Source organism: Spinacia oleracea, chromosome 4 (assembly GCF_020520425.1).
Source record: "Spinacia oleracea cultivar Varoflay chromosome 4, BTI_SOV_V1, whole genome shotgun sequence".
NCBI classification, from domain to species: Eukaryota; Viridiplantae; Streptophyta; class Magnoliopsida; order Caryophyllales; family Amaranthaceae; genus Spinacia; species Spinacia oleracea.
This window is the reverse complement of record NC_079490.1, coordinates 130,584,989-130,609,854: the sequence shown is the minus strand read 5'-3', so window position 1 is coordinate 130,609,854 and position 24,866 is coordinate 130,584,989. Positions and strand designations below refer to the sequence as shown.

Below are 24,866 nucleotides of genomic sequence, written 5' to 3'. Positions count from 1 at the left end.
TAATTCCTTTAATTCTTGAATTCTTCTTGTTTTACTTTAGTACTTTGATTCTTAATTCTCTAGTTGATTGTTCAATTGATTGTTCTACTCTTAGATTCTCTCTTTCTAATCTTTCAATTTCATGCTTGCTAGTCTAGAATTAATGGATTTCTTGATTCTTAGAATGATTTAGTTAGTAGAATTAGGTTAGGGAAAGGGGAGAATCTAGGGGCTTAATTAGGGGAAATTGATGATTTATTGTTGATTGATTAATGTGATTAAATATGATTTGGTGATAGGATATCAATGCTTAATTGAGTGGTAGTTGCAAATGCTATTCGATTAGATTTAATTGGAAGCATAGGTTAGGTTTGGCAAGAGATTGTGAGCCTATCTTGTGTTAGCAAATAGTTGTGCCCATTATATGCAAGTTAGTTTAGTCTAGGGTTAGGCGAAAGATTTTCTGTAGACTGGACACTTAACGTACCCCATCCGAGAGGTGGCGGGTTCGTCATTTGATGCTATTTGCCTATTTGCCAAGTCGTTACATGATCGTCATTGCTAGATAGTTTAGTTCATTTCCCCCGATTTCCCTAGCCTATCCCCAACTCCCTAACGTTTCCTTTTCTTGATTCAACTTCGCATAATTGATAGTTTTAGTTTCTTAGTGATAATTCAAACCAAATTTTTGTTTGAACTAGCTTGACATCTAAACTCGATAACCACCGTTTCTATGGGACGATCCCTATACTTGCCTCTATAGTTCATACAGCCGGTTAGTCTAGCGGTTTTAAAAATTTTGTTTGGTGAGGTGTTGATCTTTCAATGACGGAAAACACCCTATCAAAATGGCGCCGTTGCCGGGGAGCGGTCGTTGTTATTGAGTTTAATAGTTTATCATTAGAAAATACAAAAAATTGCATTCTTGCTTAGCTTTCTTTTCCTTAGCAATACTCACGGTTTTCTTGAGTTTGGATGCTTGATAGGGGTCGTGCTCGTCAAAGGACCCTCCATCCTCTTGACCTTGAATTGGAGAGGACACTATGGAGACTAAGGTGTGTTTGAACTAGCTCATCGAGCCACAATCGGTTCAAAACCTTGAGTATTGGTGTGGAACAAGAAGAGAGAGAGCAAGCTTTTGAGGCTATGGCGCTCCCTGTTAAGAATTTGGGAATACCAGGGGCATTTGAAGCAACATGCGGTATCCAAGCACCCACAACTAGTGCTAACAACTTCGAGATCAAGCCCACCTTGATCAACTTGGTCCAAAGCCACCGCTTTTGTAGGAAGAGCAATGAGTTACCTCACGAGCACCTCAAACAATTCGAGCACTATTGTGACACAATCAAGCACAATAGTGTCACATCGGACTAAGTGAGGTTGACATTGTTTCGTTTCTCTCTACTTGGGCGAGCTAGTGATTGGCTTGACAAGGAGGTCAAGCCCAACTCACTTCGCACTTGGAACGAGGTGACTAGTGCGTTTTTGAGCAAGTTTTACTCGCAATGAAAGACGGCGGAATATCTCCACAAAATCCAATCCTTTGAGCAAAGGCTAGACGAGTCACTTTTCGAAGCTTGGGATCGTGTTAAAGAGTACCAAAGGGAATGCCCTCGTCATGGGATCCCTAAGTGGTTGTTACTTCAAACCTTCTACTTAGGGTTGAGCCCAAGTTCAAAGACAAGTCTAGATGCGGGCGCAGGAGGTCCCATCATGAACAAGACCGAAGATCAAATTGAAGAGATAATTGAGGACGTGGTCCAAAATTATCAAGCTTGGCATTTTGGTGCAAGGGACTATGATGGCAAGGGAAGGAATGATGATGGTAAAGGATCGGTTTATGATATGGAGCAAGCTAGGATCGTTGAGAAGCTTAGCTCGAGGTTGGAGAAACTTGAAAGCACGCCAAGCCAACCACCATCTCCATTTGCGAGAAGAGAAACAAGCCAACCACCATCACCATCTACAATTCCACTAAGGGGAAGAGCAAGGTTAGTTCCTATGACACTATGCCTCCGGGCACTTCTTTTTTTGATAATTGCCAAGATTTTGGTCACTTCCCCAATGCATGCCCCTTGGTTCATAATGTGTCTTTTCTGGATTATGGCCCTTCGTATGAAGGTGATTTTGATATGGAATATGCTCATGCGTTGAATGAGAGGTCTCGAAACGATAACCCCAACAATCAAAATTTTGCTAGGCAACCTAGAGGGCCCCCCATGTATGGTTCCCACCAAGGCTATGGCCAAGGAAGTGGGTATGATAGCCAAGGCCGAGGTGGCTATAGAGCGCAAGGCTATCAAGGCCAAGCACCCTATGGTCAATCTCAAGGTTTTGGCAATCAAGGCCAGTAAATTCAAGGTAGTTATAATCCCAACCATCAAGGTGGAGGGGGTTATAACTACTCTTATGGGCAATTTAGGGGTGCCTCTAGTGGGGGTTATCCTTTGAATTCGGGAGGTCCATATGGTGTGTCTCAATTTACACCTCCCGGATTCAATGGACCGAGGACCTTTGGCAACCAATATCAACCAAACCTTAGTGGTTATGGTAATGCACCTCCACCACTCCCGCCTCTCGAGTCTAATCTTGAGGCTCTCATGGAGTCGTTTGTGGGGGCGCAAGTCAAGAAGAATGTTGAGTTTGAGGATGGATTTAAGCAATCCAACACTCAGTTAAAGATGATTGAAACCCAATTAGCTCAACTTGCTAATACCATTAAGGAACATCATGTGCATGCTAGTCTCCCACCCCAAAGTCAAGTTCCAAAGCAAATGAATGCCATAGTGACAAGGAGTGGGAGAATTTTAGATGATGTTCCTAGAGCTAATAAGGTTTCTAAGTCCAATGGGATGGATCAAGAGGGAGTCGTTGAGTCTAGCGACAATGATTTGGTAGAAGAGAAGCCTCCCATCGATGATGTGGGAGATACTCCTATACCAAAAGAGGCAACTCTTCTACCTCTCCCCACTCCTAAACTTCCCTACCCCCAAAGATTCATAAGGCACAACTTAGATGTGCAATTCTCAAAATTCCTTGATGTTCTTCGAAAATGGTTTATCACTATCCCCTTTACGGATGCGTTGAAACAAATGCCAACCTACTCAAGATTTCTTAAGGAAATCTTGAGTGGGAAGCGAGATTGTGACGTAAAGGAGACGGTGAACCTCACCGAAAATTGTAGTGCTATTATTCTTAACCAAATGCCACCCAAACTCAAAGACCCGGGTAGTTTTTCTATCCCTTGTGCTATTAAGACGCTTGAAATAAGCAATGCTTTGTGTGATTTGGGTGCTAGTGTTAGTCTAATGCCTTATTCGGTGTATACCAAGCTTGAAGTTGGTGATCTTGTCCCAACCAACATTACATTGCAACTTGCCGACCGTTCGGTCAAATACCCTATTACCAAGATTGAGGATGTACCCTTGAGAGTTGGTGGATTTCTGATCCCTGTCAATTTTATGGTCCTAGACATAGATGAGGACGTGCATGTCTCCATTATTCTTGGTCGCCCATTTTTTGCCACGACGGGGGCCATTATTCATGTTAAGCAAGGGAAAATTACTTTGAAAGTTGGGAAGGATAGTTTGTTTTTTGACTTGAACAAGGCCATGAGTTATCCTAGTTCTACTAATGAGAAATGTTTCTGGGTCGACTCTTTTGATCCCTTAGTGTATGACATGCATGAGCACTTGCTCACTACTAATGATCCACTTGAGTGTGCTCTTTTGAATAGAGAAAGCTTAGGTGATTTAGGGGTTGAAGAGGCCAACTACAAGGAACTATTGGATTCTACCTCACCTTGCGCTCAATCGGAGCAATGCTTGATTGTGCTTGATCAATCAAAATGAAGCTTCGGATAATCATGAATGCCGAATTGGTAAGGAAGCTCCTAAGGTAGAGCTAAAACCTCTACCTTCGAGCTTAAGGTACGTCTTTCTCGATCCAAATTCTTCTTACCCCGTTATTATCAACTCTTCGTTGGACGATGAGCAAGTGCTCAAGCTCACTAATGTTTTGAAACGTCATCAAAGGTCTTTGGGCTACACCATTGATGATTTGAAAGGTGTTAGCCCAACACTTTGCATGAATCATATCGAGCATGAGTACGATGCCGTCCCACATCGTGAAAGGCAAAGAAAACTTAATCCACCAATGGGAGAGGTGGTTAAGAAGAAAATCATGAAACTTTTGGCGGCCGGGATTATCTATCCTATTTCAAATAGTCGATGTGTATCCCCGGTCCATGTTTTCCCCAAGAAGGCGGGGATGACGGTAGTGAAGAATGCACATGGAGAGCTCATTTCCACCCAGACCGTAACCGGGTGGCGCATGTGTATCAACTATCGCCAACTCAATCTTCCTACAAAAAAGGACCACTTTCCTTTACCCTTTATTGATCAAATGCTTGAACGGCTAACCAAACACAAGTATTTTAGCTTTCTTGACGGGTATTCCGGGTTTTTCCAAATTCCCATAAACCCGGAAGACCAAGAGAAAAGTACATTTACTTGCCCTTATGGGACAATTGCCTGTAGGAGGATGCCTTTCGGTCTTTGCAATGCCCCCGGGACGTTCCAAAGGTGCATGATGAGTATCTTTGGTTACATGCTCGAGGAAGAAATGGAAGTGTTCATGGACGACATCTCGGTGGGGGGTGCTTGTTATGATGAGTGCCTCATCAATCTTGGAAAGTGTCTTGAGAGGTGTGAAAAGGTTAACTTGGTGCTCAATTGAGAAAAATGCCACTTCATGGTGGAGGAAGGAATTGTTCTAGGGCACAAGGTCTCTAACCATGGTATAGAGGTAGATAGAGCGAAAATCGAAGTAATAGAGAAGTTGCCTCCCCCGGTGAATGTTAAGGGGATCCGGTCCTTTCTTGGCCGGATTCTATAGGCGGTTCATTAAAGACTTTTCATTGATTGCTCGGCCTCTCACAAACCTCCTCCAAAAGGAATGTGACTTCCACTTTGATGCCGCGTGTCTCAAGGCCTTCAACACAATCAAGGGTGCCCTTATTTCTACTCCTATAGTTCAAGCTCCGGATTGGTCTCTTCCTTTCGAGTTGACGTGTGACGCAAGTGATTGCTCGGTTGGGGGAGTCCTTGGTCAACGAAAAGACAAAAATCTCCATGTGATCTTTTATATGTCTAAGACTCTTAATCAAGCACAAGCCAACTACACCACGACCGAGAAAGAATTTCTCGCCATTGTGCATGCCTTTGAAAAGTTTAGGACCTATTTGGTTGGGTCAAAGACAATTGTGTACACGGATCATGCAGCTATTCGATATCTTATGGAGAAAAAGGAGGCCAAACCGAGACTCATTCGTTGGGTGCTATTCCTTCAAGAATTTGACATCGAGATTAGAGATAAAAAAGGAGCCGAGAATGTGGTAGCCGACCACCTATCTAGGCTAGAACTTGGGAGTGAGGCTCCAGATGATGTGCCAATTGAGGATGCTTTGAGAGATGATACCTTGTACATGGTTGAGAGTTCCCAACTCCCTTGGTTTGTTGACATTGTGAATTACTTGGCTTGTGGGGCTATCCCCGAAGATCTCACAACTCAAGAACGCCGCAAGTTGAAGTATGATTCTAGGCGCTATATTTGGGATGAGCCCACGTTGTTGAGACGGTGCCCGGATGGCCTTTTATGGAGGTGTGTCCCGGATGAGGAGTTCCCTAGTGTTCTTTGTACGTGCCACTCCTCCCCTTGTGGTGGGCATATGGGAGGTGATAGAACTGCTTCCAAGATTCTTCAAAGTATGCTGTGGTGGCCTACCCTTTTTCGGGATGGTTGGGCGTTTGTCAAGTCTTGTGATCGTTGTCAAAGAACGGGTAATATTTCCAAGAGACATGAAATGCCACAAAATCCTATCTTAGAGTTGGAGGTGTTCGATGTGTGGGGGATCGACTTCATGGGTCCTTTCCCTTCTTCTTATGGCAACCTCTACATTCTTGTAGCGGTTGACTATGTTTCCAAGTGGGCGGAAGCCATTGCCTCTCCCACTAACGATCACAAAGTGGTTATGAACCTCTTCAAGAAGATCATCTTTCCGCGTTTTGGGGTTCCTGGGGCTTTGATTAGTGATGGGGGATCCCATTTTGCCCATGGTAAGTTCAAGGCTCTCTTGAAGAAGTATGGTGTTCATCACAAAGTTGGTGTGGGCTATCATCCTCAAACTAGTGGCCAAGTGGAAGTTACCAATAGGGAGATCAAGTCTATTTTAGAAAATTCGGTGGCCAAGAACCGCAAGGATTGGTCCATCAAACTTGATGACGCCATATGGGAGTATAGAACGGCTTTCAAAATGCCGATTGGGATGACTCCTTACTAACTTGTTTATGGTAAGAATTGCCACTTGCCGATGGAGCTTGAGCACAAGGTCATGTGGGCTATCAAAACTTTGAATTTCAAGCTCACTAGTGCGGGTGAGCGGCGCTTGCTCGACCTCCATGAGCTAGAGGAGCTCCGCATGAATGCCTATGACTCGGCGAGCATTTACAAAGCCCGTTCTAAACAATATCATGATGCCAAGATCAAAAAGAGAGAGTTCAAGGAGGGGGAGAAGGTCTTCCTTTATAACTCCCGCTTGAAGTTGTTCCCGGGAAAACTCAAATCCCGATGGAGCGGTCCATTCGATGTTGTTCGTGTCTTTCCCCATGGTGCAATCGAGATTCGGAATGATGGTTCCGGGTCCTTCAAAGTGAATGGGCATCGGCTCAAGCACTATTACTTGGGCGACTCTATTGGCTCTTTTGCTTCCTTGGACCTCAAAGACCCCCCATGAGTTTGGGGGGATTCGTCAAGCTATTGACGTTAAACGAGCGCTTCCGGGAGGCACCCCGCGGCTTCTATGCATGATTTTGGTATGGGTTTTATTGATGTGGGTTCATGCTTGCAACCAATGCCTTGTTCGTCGATATTTTGGTGAGTTTTTTCGGTTTTTACCGGTTCTTTGTGGGACTTGCTCCCACGACATCTCCGGTAACATCCTTCTATCTCCCTTGCATTCTTTGGGACGGGCATCTTGCATATGGGGCATTTGGTTGGATGGTTAGTTGTGCCCCACCTTGTTTAGTTTTAGGCCTTGAGGACATGGCCTAATTCTAGCTTGGGGGGAGTTTTGTTGTGTAGTTGCCTATTTGTGATGCTCATGTCTTGGAAACCATACCATTATGTGCACTTGTATATATTAGTTTCTTTGTTTTTAGTTTGATTTAGTTTGATTTTAGTTTCTTTTATTTTCCTTTTTGGTGTGTTTTCTTATTTTCTTCCTTTTTCTTTTTGTTTCTCCCTTTTTTTCTTTCCTTTGGTCAAGGCAAGTTTTTCTAGGTTTTCTTAGGCAATATTCTTGATTTGGGCAAATAAAATTGGAACTTGTAGACTAGAATGCTTTTATTCCTAATTGGTAGATGTTTACACGGTTTTTATTGTCTTGGGTCGAATCTAGGATTTGGTGTTAAGAAAGTTGGTTGAACTTTGGGTAGCATGCGTCTTGAACCCTTGGCTTGTGGTAAGATGGTGTCGATCTCTCTAGTGATTTGAAACCGGAAGAGAGTGGTATTTTCTCCCATGTGAGGTTATGTTCGAATTAGCCCAAACACATATACATATATTGAGTGGCATGGATCCTTGGCATTGACTTTCTTATCTCCTGAATTTGACTATTTCCTTCCCGAGACCGCGACCGAACTACTTTAGGGGACGATAGAGGCATTTCTTTCGGTGACTATTTTTCTTTTTAGTTTAGGACTTTATTTTCTATTTTTCTCATATATTTTTGTTTGCATTTGCCCCCCTTGCTAGCCATTTGAGCCTTTACCCCTTCATTTTTTATGAGCACATTACAAGCCTAATAGCCTTTGTTTTATTTTCACCCTTAGAAGTGATAGTGTAGCTTTGTGTTATGATGCTTGAGGTTTTGAATGAATATGCAATGTTGAGGAATGATTGTTATTGGTATGAATGGCAATGTTTGGGAAATATGTTGTATATAGTGAATAAATGATGCATAAGAAAAATGAGAAAGTAAAGTTTTGAAAAAGCCAAAAATAGAGAAAAACAAGGCATGAGAAAAGTTTCAATTGAAACACAAAAAAAGAGAAAATCAAATCAAGAAAAGTGCAAAGAGAGTTGTAGTTTAGAATAGTTGTTGAATAAGCTTGGGGGTACCCCCAATAAGTGGTATGAGTTTGTTTTTCGTTCTATTTGCTTGAGTTGAGTTCTATAATTGCGCTTCACTTTAGGTATGAGCACCAAATTACCAAATTTGTTCCACACCTTACCCCTAGCCTACGTTACACCCTAAAAAGTCCTCTCGACCCTTTTGAGTTGAATCATTGTCGGTGGAGGGAGGATTTGGTCAAGTTTAATTTATGGAATGGGATTGTCATACTAAGATGTCGGGTAGCCTAATCTTGTTTTCTCCGGCGCCTTCGCGGTATCTCGAGACGCTATTCTCAAGGGGAATTCATTAGTGTTCACCCTTAGTTCGCTTTGCTTGGCACTTGAATCTTTCACTCGACTTAGGACATTAGTTAGCGTGTACTCATTTATTTGATTGGTAATATTATTGTTCTTTTATACTCGTTCCATAATAAAGGCCCTATCTTGGATTTTGTGGTTTAATTTTGCTTTCTTCTCTTTTCTTTTCTTTTTCTTTTCTTTCCTTCTTTTCTTGGTTTGTTTTTCATTTTTTAGGTCTTGCCTTGATTAGGTTTGTTAGATTTTATGTTTTTGTCGGTTTTTAGAATTCGAATAGTTGCCCATTCTTCCCTAATTGAGTTTAGTTTGCTAGGGACTAGCAAACGCTTAGCTTGGGGGAATTTGATGAGCGACATTTATGTCGCTCTTAGCTTAGGATTTTATGTTAGTTTGTTATGCTTTTTTATAGTTTTTACAGCCTTTTCTGTGATTTTTATAAGTTTCGTTCCATCTTGTGCTTTATAGGTGATTATGATCAAAAGTGATGGAAAACAAGTAGAATTGAGCCAAAACAGGGCTTGTGCGATCGAGTGGTTACTTGTGCGCCCGAACAGAGAAGTGCAAATGGACATCAAGGAATATCCAGTTTTGTGCAACCGAACGTCTCTTTTTTTTCGGTCCCACAAATTGGATTTTGGAGACAGAATGCCTCAAAAATGGAAAACGACCGCACAGGTCTTTCTGTTCGACCGCACAAAAGTTGTGCGCCCACACAGGTCTTTCTGTTCGACCGAATCAAACTGCAAAGGATACATGAGCCAAAGAAACACCATTCGACCGAACATGATTTCTCGTTCGGTCGCACATGAAGAAGGAATTGTTCTTCGCTGCCTTCGCTCGCACAGGATTAAATTTGGTCGAACAAGTTCTCTTTTGTTCGGTCGCACAGAGGGTATGTGCGACCGAATGGCTGCGCGGGCTGCATATTTTCGAATTCCGGCTTCTATTTGGGAAAACTTATATATAGATTTTTCATTTATTTTATTTGTGTAGAATTTTAGTTTACATTTTTAGAATCTCAAAGTAGATTTTCAGCATTTCTAGAGAGAGAAACTTGAAGCATCAAAGTTGTAATTTCCTAAACTCTTCTTCTAATTTTGTGCAATTCAATTCAATTTCTTAGTTTTTGCTCTTGTTGTGATTGTTGATTGCTCTTTAATTGCTTTAATTCTTGAATTCTTCTTGTTTTTACTTTAGTACTTTGATTCTTAATTCTCTAGTTGATTGTTCAATTGATTGTTCTACTCTTAGATTCTCTTTTTCTAATCTTTCAATTTCATGTTTGCTAGTCTAGAATTAATGGATTTCTTGATTCTTAGAATCATTAGTTAGTAGAATTAGGTTAGGGAAAGGGGAGAATCTAGGGGCTTAATTATGGGAAATTGATGATTAATTGTTGATTGATTAATGAGATTAAATATGATTTCGTGATAGGATATCCATGCTTAATTGAGTGGTAGGTGCAAATGCTATTCAATTAGATTTAATTGGAAGCATAGGTTAGGTTTGGCAAGAGATTGTGAGCCTATCTTGTGTTAGCAAATAGTTGTGCCTATTATATTCAAGTTAGTTTAGTCTAGGATTAGGCGAAAGCTCGTCCGTAGACTAGACACTTAGCGTACCCCATCCGAGAGGTGGCGGGTTCGTCATTTGATGCTATTTGCCTATTTGGCAAGTCGTTGCATGATCGTCATTGCTAGATAGTTTAGTTCATTTCCCCCGATTTCCCTAGCCTATCCCCAACTCCCTAACGTTTCCTTTTCTTGATTCAACTTCGCATAATTGTTAGTTTTAGTTTCTTAGTGATAATTCAAACCAAATTCTTGTTCGAACTAGCTTGACATCTAAACTCGATAACCACCGTTTCTATGGGATGATCCCTATACTTGCCGCTATAGTTCATATAGCCGGTTAGTCTAGTGGTTTTATAAATTTTGTTTGGTGAGGTGTTGATCTTTCAACGACGGAAAAACACCCTATCAATAGGGGGAATACTGATAAGGCTGCTGGTTGTCATAAACCTACGCTGCACCTCAAAATCGTAGGCATGGCGCCTCCGCTCCATCTCATACCAACAAGCCTAAGGATCCCCGCTCCAAGGATGGGAACTGCTCCCTCCTAAATGGACACTAAGGGGAGGTATAAAAGGCTGCCCAAGCCAGGAATACAAAACAATTACCACATAGTCAATAGCATAATTTGTTATACATACAATGTGATGCGTGCCTTCCCTAGAGGCCCCCATATCGAACAAGAACAAGTAAAGGACTCCAAATGTCTCCCCTCCGTAGGAAGTCCACAGTACGTTCGGATCCGCCTTAGACTCAACCAACTAGAATGTTCTCTAAGGTTTTATGCACTCGGGAAACTCAGAAAATGTGATAGGTAAAAATTATGAATTGTGTGCGTAATTCAATGTATTCAATCTTGTATATTTCTTATAAATTGTGATCATGAACCACATATTTATTGAGTGGAAATAGGGAATCGCAATCCTACTAGGAATCGAATAACTAAAACTTTTATGCTTTTAGTTAAACGCAAACTCTTTAGTATTCTAGAAATAATTAAAATCTAATTATGCTAGAATTTCAACAATTGCAGGATTAGGAAAATAAAGGCTTGAGGCCCAACCTACTTGGCGCCTAAGCTTGCTTAGCGCACAAGCCATGTGTACGGACTGGGGCAGCGCTGTAGAAGGTGTGGCTTGAGACCCACGTTGTTGCTTGTGGCTTGGCGCCCAAGACATAGCACACGTCCCATCGCTGGGCGCTGCTTGGCGCGCGCAAGCCTGCTGGGCGCTGGGCCTGGCGCTTACGGTGAGCCTTGGGTCTCGCGGGCTTGCTCGTTAAGCAATCGCTCGTCGTGCTTCCTGGTTCGCTTTCCGATTCCGAATTTTTTTTTTACGATTCGAACAATATTTACGTTTCCGACAATATTTCCAATTTCGACAACATTTCCAATTCCGGTAATATTTCTGTTTCCGGCAATATTTCTATTTCTGTTTAACATTTTCCAATCCGAACTATATTTCTGTTTCCTTTAATATCTTCGTCTTGGATAATATTTATATTTCTGTAATGAACCATATTTTCGTTTTCGGTATTATCTTCATTTCCGGCAAATATTCTCTTTTTGCCTTTTGATGATTTTAGCTCCCACTAGAACCAAGATCCATCATTTTCGAATGACAATAAATAGAGTACTTAATGAATATTATATTCATTTAAAAACTTGATCCGTTCACGCACTATTGGTGTGATCCTACAGGTTTAGATAAGAGTAAGATGTGGATTAATATCATTAATTCCACTTGAACTGAAGCGGCCTCTAGCTAGGAATTCAGATCACTTGATCTCACTGAATTATTAACTTGTTAATTAATACTCAACCGCATTTATTAGACTTAGAATTAATTGCATTAAATGAGAACTTGCACCTAGGGCATTATTTCCTTCAATAAAGGCAACGCTCAGGTAAGCACCTACCAAACGAGGTCTAACCTCAAGATCGCAAGATTGGGATTGTCCACCAATAAATTGGGATGAGATGCCAAAAGTTGTACAAGGCCACATGGAGAGCTAGAAACTGTAAAATGCATGGTCATGCTTAGATGAATCATAAACTATGATTATATGTTTATTTGATAATCATAGCTTATTATATTAATAGATGAATTAGATGAACATGTGGGGTCACACAAATAGTACGTGAACAGATCAAGTATTTAGGTGAATATTATATTCAGTAAATACACTAATTATGGATATTCGGAAACGATGAATGTTGGTTTCAGTGGGAGCTAAACAAACCATCAAAAGGCAAACAAAGAATATTTGTCAGAAATGAAGATATTGCAGGAAACGGAAGTATGGTTAATAAATGAAATATAAATATTATCGAAGTCGAAGATATTACCGGAAACAAAAATATGGTTTGTATAGAAAATATTATCGGAAATAATTCCAGAATCGGAAAACAAAACGGAAGCACGACTAGCGACATGCCAGCACGCAAGGTCGACCAATCGCTCGACGAGCCAGTCCGCAAGCTAGCGCAACGCCGAACCAGCACGCAAGGCACAAGCCCAAGGGCACAACGCCAGGCCTAGCGCCCAACCTGCTGAACAGCACGCGCATGGTTGTGTACTTGGCTTATGCGCAAATCTTACTTACACGGCAAATATCTTGGGCCAAAAGCCTTGTGTTGGCCGGCCACCTAAGGAGTTTTAGGGTTTTGGAATTTTTTTCTCAACACTGCCTAAACTTACTTCTAGGGTTTTGTGCATGTTTCCTAAAGTTAAACTTTCCTAAACCTACTTAAATAGAGTTTTTGGAAAATTAGGATTCTCCTATTTCCTATAAATATGTGGTCTATGATCATAATATACACACGAGTTTTTCATGCTTTGCCTATCACATTAAAAGTGAGATCCCTAATAAATATTGCCTTAGATTAAATCCTAGTTGGTTGAACCTAAGGCGGATTCTAACGTACTGTGGACTTTCTATGGAGAGACGACATTTGACGTCTTAACTTGTTAATGTTCGGTTCGGGAGAAGCTAGGGAAGGCAAGCATATGTAAAATGAATTATGCCAATTGATTATGTGCAATTAATTTTGATTCTGGCAATCATGGTTTTTCCGCATGTCAATTGGATTGTTCATAACATTACTATTTTCCTGTTTTGTTAATTGGATTAGAATCAATTCCCAACAGCAGTCGTCTTCTTCAGAGTCGTTTGGCTGCAGTTGAGAACTTCCGAAATTGTGCTTCTAATGCCTCTTTTTTTTCTTGTTTCAGCCCAGCGTTATACTTTCATAACTTAACTTATTTTTGCTTTCTAGTACTTCGGTAGCCTGATAGAATCTGTTGATGGCTTTCGAGTAGCTTTGTATCATTTTCTTTATTTGATGAGGAATCTTCGATTAGTCCCGAGCTTTTATTGATGTATCATTGTATGCCCCCAGGTATTGAATGTAAAATGATTTTGTTTGCTAATTACTGAGTTGCACCTCGCTATTTACTTCTTATTTTGCATTCTTCGTCTTCGGGAAAGTGTAACTTGGAGTGTTTGCTTGTTGCCCCCCCCCCCCACAAAGTTGTACTGTCTCGAATATTATTTTTATTCACGAAATTGTAATCTTTGATGAGTTTTTTTTCCCCCTGAAGATTGTAATTTCTTGAATTTTTTATTTTTTCCTCGAAAAATTGCAATTGTGAGGATCTTTTGCATGCCTGCCCCCCGAAGTTGTGATTTTCAGAGTATTGATTTTTTTTTGGAGAACTTCACTTATAGATTTTTGCTTGTTTCCCCCCAAAGTTTCCATCTTCAGGTTTTTGACTTCGTCGCCGCGTAGTAAAAGTTTTCCAAATTCTTGTAATCTGTGGATCTGGGCAAGAATTTGAATATTTTTCCAAGTTCTTGTGATCCGAAGATCTGGGAAAGAACTTGCATGCTTTTTCAATTTCTTGTGACCTTGAGATCTGGAGATCTTGGCAAGGAATTGCTAGCCATTTGTATTGTTAGGTGACTTCGGTTACCCGAATGTGATGACCGATTTTCAGAGTCTAAATTCTATAATCCTTGGAACTGTGCAGAACTTATTAACTTTCGAATTAATTGACTTCGGTAACCTGAGGGTAATGCTCGATACGAACAATGTTTTCGAATATTTCGCAAATTCGAAGATTTTGGACGAAATCCTGCTTGGTTCTTGAGTTAACGAATTTTTGGAGTTAAATCCAGGAATTCGTTATCCCACATTAATTTTAGGCATGGGTTATTCGAAGGTCGTTCACGAGGAAACATACATATATAATGAATGTGATAAAATAGAGTGCAAGGGTTGGTTTAATGAAATACATAGGGCTAACGGTCGCTTCTTCTTATTAAAAGCTTACTTGGATTACAAAGGTGGTACTCATACAAAGTATTTCTTGAGAACATCGGCATTCTAATGGTTTTTCAAGACTTTCCCATCTAGTTGCCTGGGGATATAAGTGACAGGTTTTTTTTCCAGCATGGATGATGTATGGTGCCTCCCAAGTTGTAGAGAGCTTTCCATGGATCCGACCCTTCTGAACTAATGCTGCGTTTCTGAGCACTAGATCCGATCCCCGACCTTAAGAGGTCTGCCATTAACTCTTCGGTTCTAGTGCTTGCTAACCCTTTGTTGATAGGCTGCATTCAATGTTCTGGAATTGTCCTGAACTTCATCTAGCAGATCTAGAGATTCGGTCAAAAGTTGGTCATTGCTTTCTCCATGGATTACAACGTACTTGTCGTATGCTTGGATCTTTAAGATTTTTGTGCCGATATCGACAGGGATGAAAGTTTCAGAACCATACACCAAATGGAAAGGTCTTTGCCCAATGGCTTCTTTCTCGGTGGTCCGGAGAGACCAAAGCGTTCCTGGTAGCTCCTCCAACCAATTTTTCTTTTCATCCTCCACTCTCTTCTTGAATGAAATAAGGATGATCTTGTTTGCACCTTCTCCTTGACCCTTGCATTGTGGGTGGCACACTACTGAGTACGCTAGGTGTATGCCAAACTGTTTACACCACTTTTGCAGAGGGGTGTTGTCAAATTGTTTCCCATGGTCAAAGACCGATCAGTATCGGTATGCCGAACCTAGTGATGATGTTTTTCCAGATCAATTTTCGGACTTGTGTTTTCGTGATTGCAGACACTACTTTGGCTTCGATCCACTTTTTGAAATAATCTACTCCTACAATTAGCCACTTCTTCGGATTTAGCGCCGAGGGGAATGGACCAATGTACCCTATCCCCATTGTGAAAATGGTAGTGGGTACATGGTTGATTGCCGAGTTTAGGTCGATTGATGGATAGCTGGAGCAAACTTTTGGCATTTATCGCACCTCTTCACCATTGCCTTTTCTTCGAAAGCCATGGTGGGCCACCAAAATAATCTAGAAGTGCCTTGTGAGCAAATGTTCTTCCTCTGATATGGTTTCCACAGATTCCTAAGTGAATATCTCTCAAAATATAGTCTGCATTGGATGGACCCACACACTTTAGCAGAGGAGCAGAGAATGGTCTTCTTAGAAGTTCTCCATTGGAATCGATGACGAATCCTTTGTTGAATCCCTTCAACATTTGGGCCAACAGCTTGTCTTCGGGAAGTTCTCTCCTTTCCGTGTATGCAATGACCGTGTCCATCCAACTTGGTTCGGCATGCATATTATATATTCTAGAGGGAGGCCGATCGATGCTTCTTACTTGGTAAACTTCCACATGGACTGACCTATTCAGGTCAATGAGCGTTCAGCTTGCTAGCTTTGACAGAGAGTCGGCTTGTTTTATTTTTCCTTCGGGAATGAGGATGACTTCAAAGGATCTCAACTTTATAGTTAAGGATATTGTTTTTTTAGGTAAGCTGTCATACTAGGCAATTTGGCCTTATATTCCCCTCGGATCTGGTTGGCTATAAGATGTGAATCAATTTTGAGGGAAACATGCTCGACTTCCAAAGATAGACAAAGCTCTATCTTTGCAATTGCAGCTTTGTATTTAGCCTCATAGTTGGTTTCTTTGAATCCAAACTTCAGAGCATACACTATGGTTTTTACCAGTGGGGGGGACTAGGACAACCCCGCCTCCCGAGCCATTAACTGTAGAAGATCCATCCGTGTAGACCTCCCAAGTCTTATTGGTGTTATCTAGAACCTCTTGATATGAGCATTCGGCTAAGAAGTCAGCGAGGGCTTGTGCTTTTATTGATGTCCTCGGTTGATACTTGATATCGAACTCTGAAAGTTCGAAGGCCAAAGCGGCCAGTCTTCCAGATCTTTCTATCTTGTCTAACACCTTTTCGAGTGGTTGGTCAGTCAAGACTACAAATCTGATGAACGTCGATGTAGGGTCTTAGGATCTTTGCAACTATAACTGCATATACTACCTTTTTGATGAGGGATACCGAGTCTCAGCTCCCGTTAGATTACGGAAGGTGAAGTAGATTGGATGTTGCTTTTTCTCCTCTTCCCAAAGAAGAACTGCGCTCACAGTTCCGGGAATAAATGTGACGTATAAGTAGAGGGTTTCCCATTCCTTTGTCTGGCCAACGTCGGCAATTGAGCTAGATGGGCTCAAAGCTATTGGAAGGCTTCCTTTTGCTCCTGCTCTCAGATGAGATTTGGGTCCACTTTCCTCTGGACGCCATTCTTTTTAATTGGTTCTTCTTCTACTCCAGGGAGGGTTTTTGGTTTGAGATCTTTGAAAAAAGGAAGCGCCATTAACCGAAGGTTTAGAGATGAACTGCGATAGTGCGGCTAACCTGCCATTTAGCGTTGCACGTCTCTCTTTGTCTTCGGCTCGGGCAGATCGAGTTTTGCCTGGACTTTATCCGGGTTTGCATCGATTTCCCTTTTTCTTACCATGAATCCGATGAAGTTTCATGATTTCACCTCGAAGACACATTTCTTCGGGTTCAGCATCATCTTATAATTCCACAGATCGCCGAAGGTCTTGACTAGGTCCGTAATATGATCCTCCTCCTTGATGCTTTTTAGTATGGAATCTTCCACATAAACCTCGACGTTCCTTCCCTTTTTATTGGAAAGACGTGATCAACTAGCCTCTGATAGGTTTCTTCCTCATTTTTCAATTGGAAGGGCATCATTTTGTAGTTGAACACTCCTGCACTTGTGATGAATGTATTTTTTGCTTTTTCGTTGGGGTGCATGAATACATGATGGTATCTGGAGAAGGCATCCATGAATCTCGGCAGTGTGTGCCCACTTGTTGCGTCTAGAAATTAGTATATCTTCGGGAGAGGATAACAATCCTTGGGGCAGGCTCTGTTCAGATCTGTGAAGTCCACGCACATGCGCCATAAACCGTTTTCGTTTTTGACCATCACCACGTTGGCTAGCCACTTGGGGTACATGAAAGGCTCAATAAACCGTGCTTCTTGTAGCTTCTTCACCTCTTCGGCGATGGCTTTGTCCTTATCTGATGAGTGATTTTTCTTCTTTTGCTTGATTGGCCGGGGTTCGTCACTGATATCCATCTTCTGACTTATCATATTCAGATCTATCCCTGGCATGTCAGATGCCGACCATGCAATTATCTCGTGATCCCTTAACAGTTGTATGAGATCATTTCGATGCCCCAAACGTAGGCCCTTGCCTAGTCGGACGCTCATGTCAGAATCATCATCGAGGAGGATATCCTCTATTTCCTGTTCTTCCTCGGGAGTAGGACCATCGGGCCGAGCATCTCCCTCCGTGGGTTCTACCTGACTACTCGGGCTGACTTTTTGCATTTTGTTCTCTTGCTTCTCAAGCGAGGGCTCTTTTTCTTCATCATCTTCTATACCATCTCCCAGTGTTGGCTTTCGGATAATGATGTGGCAAGTTCTCCTTGCGATCTCTTGATCTCCTTTTATCCGCTCAGCAAAACCTGCATCGGAGACATACATCAAAATTTGATGGTATGTAGATGGAATGTCCTGCATTTTTTGGATCATTGTTCGTCCCATGATGACGTTGTACACTACACTACTACAAAAAGACCTTATGGAGTGGGGTTTTCGAGTCGCCTCAAACAAATAGGTGACACATAAGCTTTTAGAGTCCCCTGTTATAGAGCAGGCGACTCATAAGGCTCCATAAATCAAAATATAAAACCAAATAAAAGGCTTACGTGTCGCCTGCAACATATTAGGCGACACATAAGCTTTTGGAGTCGCCTTTTATTTAGTAGGCGACTCTAAATATAAACGTTTGAGAGTCCCCTCCCCTATAAAGTGGGACGTGTATACTTTACGTGCCACCTTGTACATTGCAGGGGACACATATAGTTTACGTGTCGCCTCTTAGATTGTAGAAGACACTATATAGTTGACCTTATGTGTCGCCTTCTATTTATAGGCGACTCGTTAGATATAAATTAATTTCTTTATTATATTCCCGCCTTAAAGAGACTATTGAGCGCCTACTTAAAAAAATTTATTAAAAATACTTAAAACCAAAAACGTGTTACCCTCGAAAAACTTTCCCTCAACAAAAAGTCCTACTCCTAAATTGATTCTAAGTAGGAAAGCCTTCCCTTAAAAAAAAAGTTCTTACAAAATTTTTAAAGAAACTATATCAACCTAAACCCTCGTTCTCCGCGAAAAACCTCCATCAACGAAAACCAACGAAATCCTTCAGAAATTGATACCCGGCCTCCATTAGAGAAAACCTCCACCCACGAAATATTCCAGAAATTAAAACCTGACAAAGCCGAAAACCTCCATTAACAAATTGCTACGAAAGTTTCTAACACAATCGGCACCGCACGAAGCCGACGGCGAACATCCAAAACCGTCTTCGGTTCGTCCTCTTCCTCTTCTCTATTTGTAATTTGATTTAGTGATTTTCTTTTCTTGTGTTAGTTTGTTCATTATTGCTTCTTATAGATTACAATGAGGAGCAATTTTATGATTTGTTGCTTAAAACTTCGAATTTTAAATTTGAATGGATTAATGAGAGTTGAGGGGTTGCTATATTGTGTACCTGATTAACATTGTTGGGTGATTTAGGCTTTAAATATATGTTATGTGTTTTAATGTAATTGGTATTTTAGTTTGAGATTAATTAATTGGTGATGGTTATTTTTGTATCCGAAGCACCTTATTAGTTGTTTATTTGTTATTTGTTTTTATTATGAATGAAGTGTGTGAAATTTGGTTTTTACGTAACGTTGTTGTAGTAGAGTTAGAATACCGGAAACAATCTCTGAGTTTTATCGAATTTGCTTCACTCGAGCAGTCGATCCTGCCTTGTGCTTCTAAATTGCTCATGTCTATATTTACTTTCTAGAGTGTGGGTTCAATGGGGAGAACGAACATGACCTTGTTTTTCTAAGTTGGTCATAGGGATCTGCTTAAAGGTGAAGCCAATCAAGCCATCTCATTTACAGTATAGTAGTATTAATTTACTTTAGCTCTTGTTGTGCTAGTAGTTGTCATCTCATAGGGGTCTGCTTGTTGTGGACTTGAAATTACTTCAGCTCTTGCTGATGCTGTCTAATGTTAATTTAAAATAACGATCTTGTAAGATGATATGGACTTCAAATTATCGAGAAAGGTTATATTTTACAGGTCATAATCTGAAGCTTTAGAGGTCCATTTTTTTGTTTGGAGTACTGTGAAGTACTGAAGATAGTCATATACTCATTAGATTTAAGAGGGTTACGCAGCTCTGTATCCATCGCGTTTGGCATCTTCTGGTTGTAGGAAATTCTTCAAATGACTCAAATTCTATTTCTTATACACACCTACAGGTTCTGCAACATAGTTTGGACCTTGGAATGCTCAAATTTGAAGAGTTGCAGGAGAATGTTAAAATAGTTTCATACGAGTCTTGGCTTCTGATATGTGTGTTTTATATAGAGTTTTTACCCCCGTCCCTTAGTACTTTTTGATCTCAAATGAGCTCTTCGGAGCGATTTTTAGTACTAATGTGCTCCTTGTAGTGTGTTTGTAGTTTCAGGTTCATCATTGTAGGAATTAGCATATTTTTGTGCATTTCCTACTCATTTGAATCAATACAAGAGATTATGTACTTTCGAGAGCACAAACATTAAGTTTAAAGAGTTTTGAAGCAAAACGAATAACGAAGGAAGTACAAAAATGACTATAGTCCACTATTTTAATCATAACTCAAGTTCTACAACTCCAATTGATGTAATTCCAATTGGGTTTGATTCTAGACTTCAATAGCTTTCCAAAAAGTGGTCACTCGCCTAATTCCGACGAATAATAAAGAAGATATGACGTTTTGAAGATTGAGGATCGTGCAGTTTCAACACGCGCACGATCGGGCGGGCTTCGCCCGATCCGGATCGGGCCGTCATTCTGGGCGCTGTTCTGGGCATTTTGCAACCGCCCAATCGGGCGGAATTTCGCCCGATCGGGCCGACTATCGAGCACATCGCCCGATCGGGCGACGCCAAACTCCAGCGTATTTCGCGATTTTTTATTTTTTATTTTGGGCTCTATTTTGGGTAAACTATAAATACTAGCCCCTTATATTTTTAGTGACATCTATTATTCTAGTTTCCAATACTTAGTTTTATTTTTAGTTCTCTTTATTTCTCCAAACACTTAGTTTTTAATTTTAATCAAAGATTCAAGCTTTATTATTTCATTGTTCTTCAATTCGGTATTGCTTCTTACTTTAATTCGTTTTATTGCTTTAATCATGTTTTCCATTATGTTAATTGAGTTGTTATTTATTATCATGAGTGAGTAGTTTAATTTCTAGGGTTTAGGGGATCCATGAATGCATGATTGAGATTATATGTGGACATGATATTTGGTTGATTGATTATAATTTCTATAGCTTATTATTATTGCTCGTCAATTTTGTTCGGCCGGACTATTTTGATTTGAGTTTGATTAATCTTAGATTATGCGCCGAGAGGTATAAATCTGATGTTTTTGGTCTGTGGCTATTAGATAGGAATTATTTCTAGTACGTAGTGAGAGCCCGGTAGTTGTTCTATCCTAAGGAATTAATAAGATTCGAGAGATGCATGTTTTCCTAGTTATGATTGTTAATTGATTGTTATTGTCCGTTGTCCAATCCCGGTCTGCATTTATGGTGAACCGCTGCCCTAGATTCCTTTAATATTGTTATTTTCTGATTTGATTATTTGCTTTAGTTTAATATATACAAACCAATCCAACTCTCGTTACTAGTAGTCTAGATTGGTCCATTAATAGTAGAAGAACGATGTTTTTCTGTGGATACGATCCCTGCTTCCCTTGCTATATTTTTAGTTCGTGAACGTTAGGTTTATCTTTGATAGGAGTGCGATTTAGCCTGTCAAATTTTGGCGCCGTTGCCGGGGAAACGGTTTTATTTTCTGTTATTAATTGTTTTTCTAAATTATTGTTTGTTACTTCTCAAGGGACTCCCGTTCCTTGAGATCGGATCTCACGACTGTTTTCTAGTTTTTGCTTGTTTATGCCCAGGAATGTCCATACCAGCGATCTGACTTCGTTCGATCCTGAACTTGAACGGACCTTTCGTAGACGGCGTAGATTCGTTAAACAGTTGAGAAACTATTCTGACTCTGAATCCGACTATCTGATTAGCAATATATTCCATACAGATTCAGAGATGGGTGACCAAGCACCACCACCGCCACCCCCACTTGTGCCAAGGCTTACAGACTACTCTAAACCAAGTCTGTCTATGCTTCCCAAGGCAATCATGCCTTCCATTGCTTTCGAGAATTTCAAGATCGAACCCCAGCTGATAAACATGATCGAGAGACACCAATTCGGTGGGGAAAAGGGTGAAGATCCTAATCTCCATATTCAGTCTTTCATTCAGTATTGTGCCACCATTAAGCAGAAGAATTTAACACCGGAGCAGACTATGGAGATACTCTTTCCATTTTCATTGAGTGGGAAGGCAAAGCAATGGATTAATAGTCTCAACCGCGCAGCTATGAAAATCAACGATTGGAATTCTTTGGCCCTTGCATTCTATGTTAAATATTTCCCACCTGAGAAGACAGCTCGTCTAAGGGGTCAGATATTAGGTATCTCTCAACAAGCAGATGAGAGTTTGTTCGAGGTTTGGGAAAGATTCAAGGACTTGCAAAGAGAGTGCCCACACCATGGTTTGGATGACTGGTTCCTGGTTCAGCAGTTCTATAATGGTCTGGGTAATGAGTCTAGGTGTCTTTTGGATTCAGCTGCGAGTGGGAGATTTATGCAACTGGAGGTGCCTAGAGCTTTAGAGGTGATTGAGGAGATGGCCATCCATAGTGCCCAATATGGGAATCCTAGAGGTTTTGCCGATCGTGGTGTTAGGTATGAGATGAACTCTATTGAACAGCTTACTGCTCAGCTAACTGCCCTACATCACAAGTTGGATAATATGCAAAACGCATCTTCCCAAGCCACCCAACAAGCTAGTGTCGCCGCAATGAGTGCTCAGTTGGCCAATGTCTGTAATAGTTGTGGGATGCAAGGTCATTATGCACCGGAATGTAGGAGCTCTATTGAACAATGCAATGCATTCCAGGCCTACAAGCAGAACAATCCGTACTCCAACTCATACAATGAGGGGTATAAAAACAACCCCCTATTATCATATAGGAGTACTAATGTTCAGAACCCCCACCAGATTCAACACCCTCCACCACCACAACAACCTTACCAACCACCACCACAGCAACCGTACCAACCGCGGAGTAACTACAACCCGCAGCCTAGTGGGCCACCTGGCTTTCCTCCACAGCCTCAACCCACACAGCCTGATCCCATGCTTGTTGAGATGCGGAATATGATGTTAGGATTGCAGAGGTCTCTGAGCGAAAAGGATGCCAAAATCGATGCCCTCACTGCTCATAACAAGATCATGGATAAACAGTTGGCACAAATGACTACTACTCTCGCAGAGAGACCCAAGGGTCAACTCCCTTCACAGCCTGTGACCAGAGAGTCTGTAAATGCTGTCACTTTGCGGAGTGGATATGAGTATGATGGGCCACCTATGACTATAGAGGAAGGGGTTGAAGTATCTGTCAGTGGTAGTGTGCCAAGAGAAAGTGAAAAGGTGGTCATGGAGAAGGAAGCAGACACAAAGGTTGAGAAGAAAGTTAAGATACAAGTTCCACCTATCAAACTTCCCGTCCCTTACCGTCAGCTAAAGAACAAGCTAGACAAGCAGTTTGGTAAGTTCTTAGAAGTGGTAAAGAATCTGCAGGTAACAGTCCCTTTCACTGAATTAATTACTCAAGTACCTGCATATGCTAAATACATGAAAGACATCTTGACTAGGAAGAGAGCATTTAGTGAGGTGGAGACTGTTGCATTTACTGAAGAGTGCAGTGCCTTACTACAAAATAAGTCTCCACCCAAGTTGAAGGACCCCAGGAGTTTCTCTATCCCGTGTAATATTGGCAACCTTTTTATTGACAAAGCCTTATGTGATTTAGGTGCTAGTGTTAGTGTCATGCCCCTGTCTGTATGTACTAAGTTGAACATGGGTGATTTAAAAGTTACCAACATAACTCTGCAAATGGCTGATAGATCTGTAAAATACCCCCTAGGTTTTTAGAAGATGTGCCTGTTAGAGTGGGTAATTTTTTTTTATTCCTATTGATTTTGTTGTGTTGGACATGGAAGAGGACAGGCAGATTCCTATTATTTTAGGTCGACCTTTCCTACACACTGCGGGGGCAATCATAGATGTCAAAAATGGCAAGCTGACCTTGAATGTGGGGGATGACAAGGTTACTTTCAATTTAACCCATGTTGCTAAGAGCCCTATGGTAGAGGAGTCATGTTTTGGATTCAATGTTTCTAATGATTATTTTAACACTGAATTGACTCATACTAACTCTAATAACTCCTCGAAAAAAGCGCATGTTTCAAATTGTTTTGCAGGTGAAGGCGATCGGAGTATGAACTCTTTGGCATGGATTCGAAAGGAAGCATGATTTGATGATGCTGAGACCCGAAAGGCCGAAAGCTCGATGAACGGTGGGCACCGCATTCATGATAGGGGTCGTGATCTGTCACTCCCAGCACCACATAGCTCATCCAAGGCATTTGAATTGACACCAGATGACACCATCTTTGGTGCCCCCATTCGATGAGTTGTCGTGGCTCTCATCCCCTTCCTTTCGTTATCTGCACATAAACTGATATTGTGTAATGGGGACATTGCATCAATCTAATAGGGGATGAGTATTTCACTATCCGTTTATTGCTTTTCGTAGTGTATTTTTCGCTTTCGTTTGTGTGTTTTAGTATAATTTTTGAGAAAGTGTGTGTTTCATTGTAGTTTTTGGTGTTAGAGAGGTGAGAAGAGGGTATTTCACGGTTTGGACGTTTAATGTTGTGCAGGTCTAAGGCTCAAAGTTCGAAAAAGTTGAATTCAAGCTGAAACAGAGTAGTCTGCGTTTCGCCCGATCCGGATCGGGCGAGGAGCGCCCGATCGGGCGCGTGTCGCTTCAAGGAAAATATTGGAAAATCGCCCGAACGGGCGACGGTTGCCCGATCGACTCAAAGGGCGAGTCAAATGCCCGATCGGGCGAAATTCCGCCCGATCGGGCGGTTGGTGATGACGTCAGTTCGAGGGTTTGAGATGATTCTGGGTTGGAAATAGTCGAAGAAAATGGGCATTGCATTTCGCCCGATCCGGATCGGGCGAGGGGCGCCCGATCGGGCGCTCACAGATTCAACGAAAAGGTTTGAAATTCGCCCAATCGGACGATCTGCTGCCCGATCGGGCGATTTGCGAATCAGCGACAAATAAGCCACGGGTTGCTCACTTTCCTCATGATACCCCTTGAGCCAATGAGGACATTGTCTGATTTAGTTTGGGGGGGTGTTTCACTCACTTGTACATATTAGGTATGTTT

The 24,866-nt window shown here is 41.3% G+C and overlaps 1 protein-coding gene and 1 pseudogene across 1 annotated transcript; one reads left to right on the top strand and one right to left on the bottom strand.

The window, feature by feature from the left end:
- The first annotated feature begins 6,349 nt into the window (after positions 1-6,349).
- Positions 6,350-6,772, top strand: LOC110776169 (uncharacterized). The gene has a single exon (XM_021980724.2). It carries the CDS (start codon positions 6,350-6,352, stop codon positions 6,770-6,772), a length of 423 nt encoding a protein of 140 aa, XP_021836416.2.
- Positions 6,773-22,016: 15,244 nt separating this feature from the next.
- On the bottom strand, positions 22,017-22,116 carry LOC130460263 (uncharacterized; annotated as a pseudogene).
- Between the last annotated feature and the right edge of the window lie 2,750 nt (positions 22,117-24,866).

Excerpts from the sequence above, each read along its gene's own strand:
- LOC110776169 (XM_021980724.2), top strand. The coding sequence starts at position 6,350 with ATGGAGCTTGAGCACAAGGTCATGTGGGCTATCAAAACTTTGAATTTC.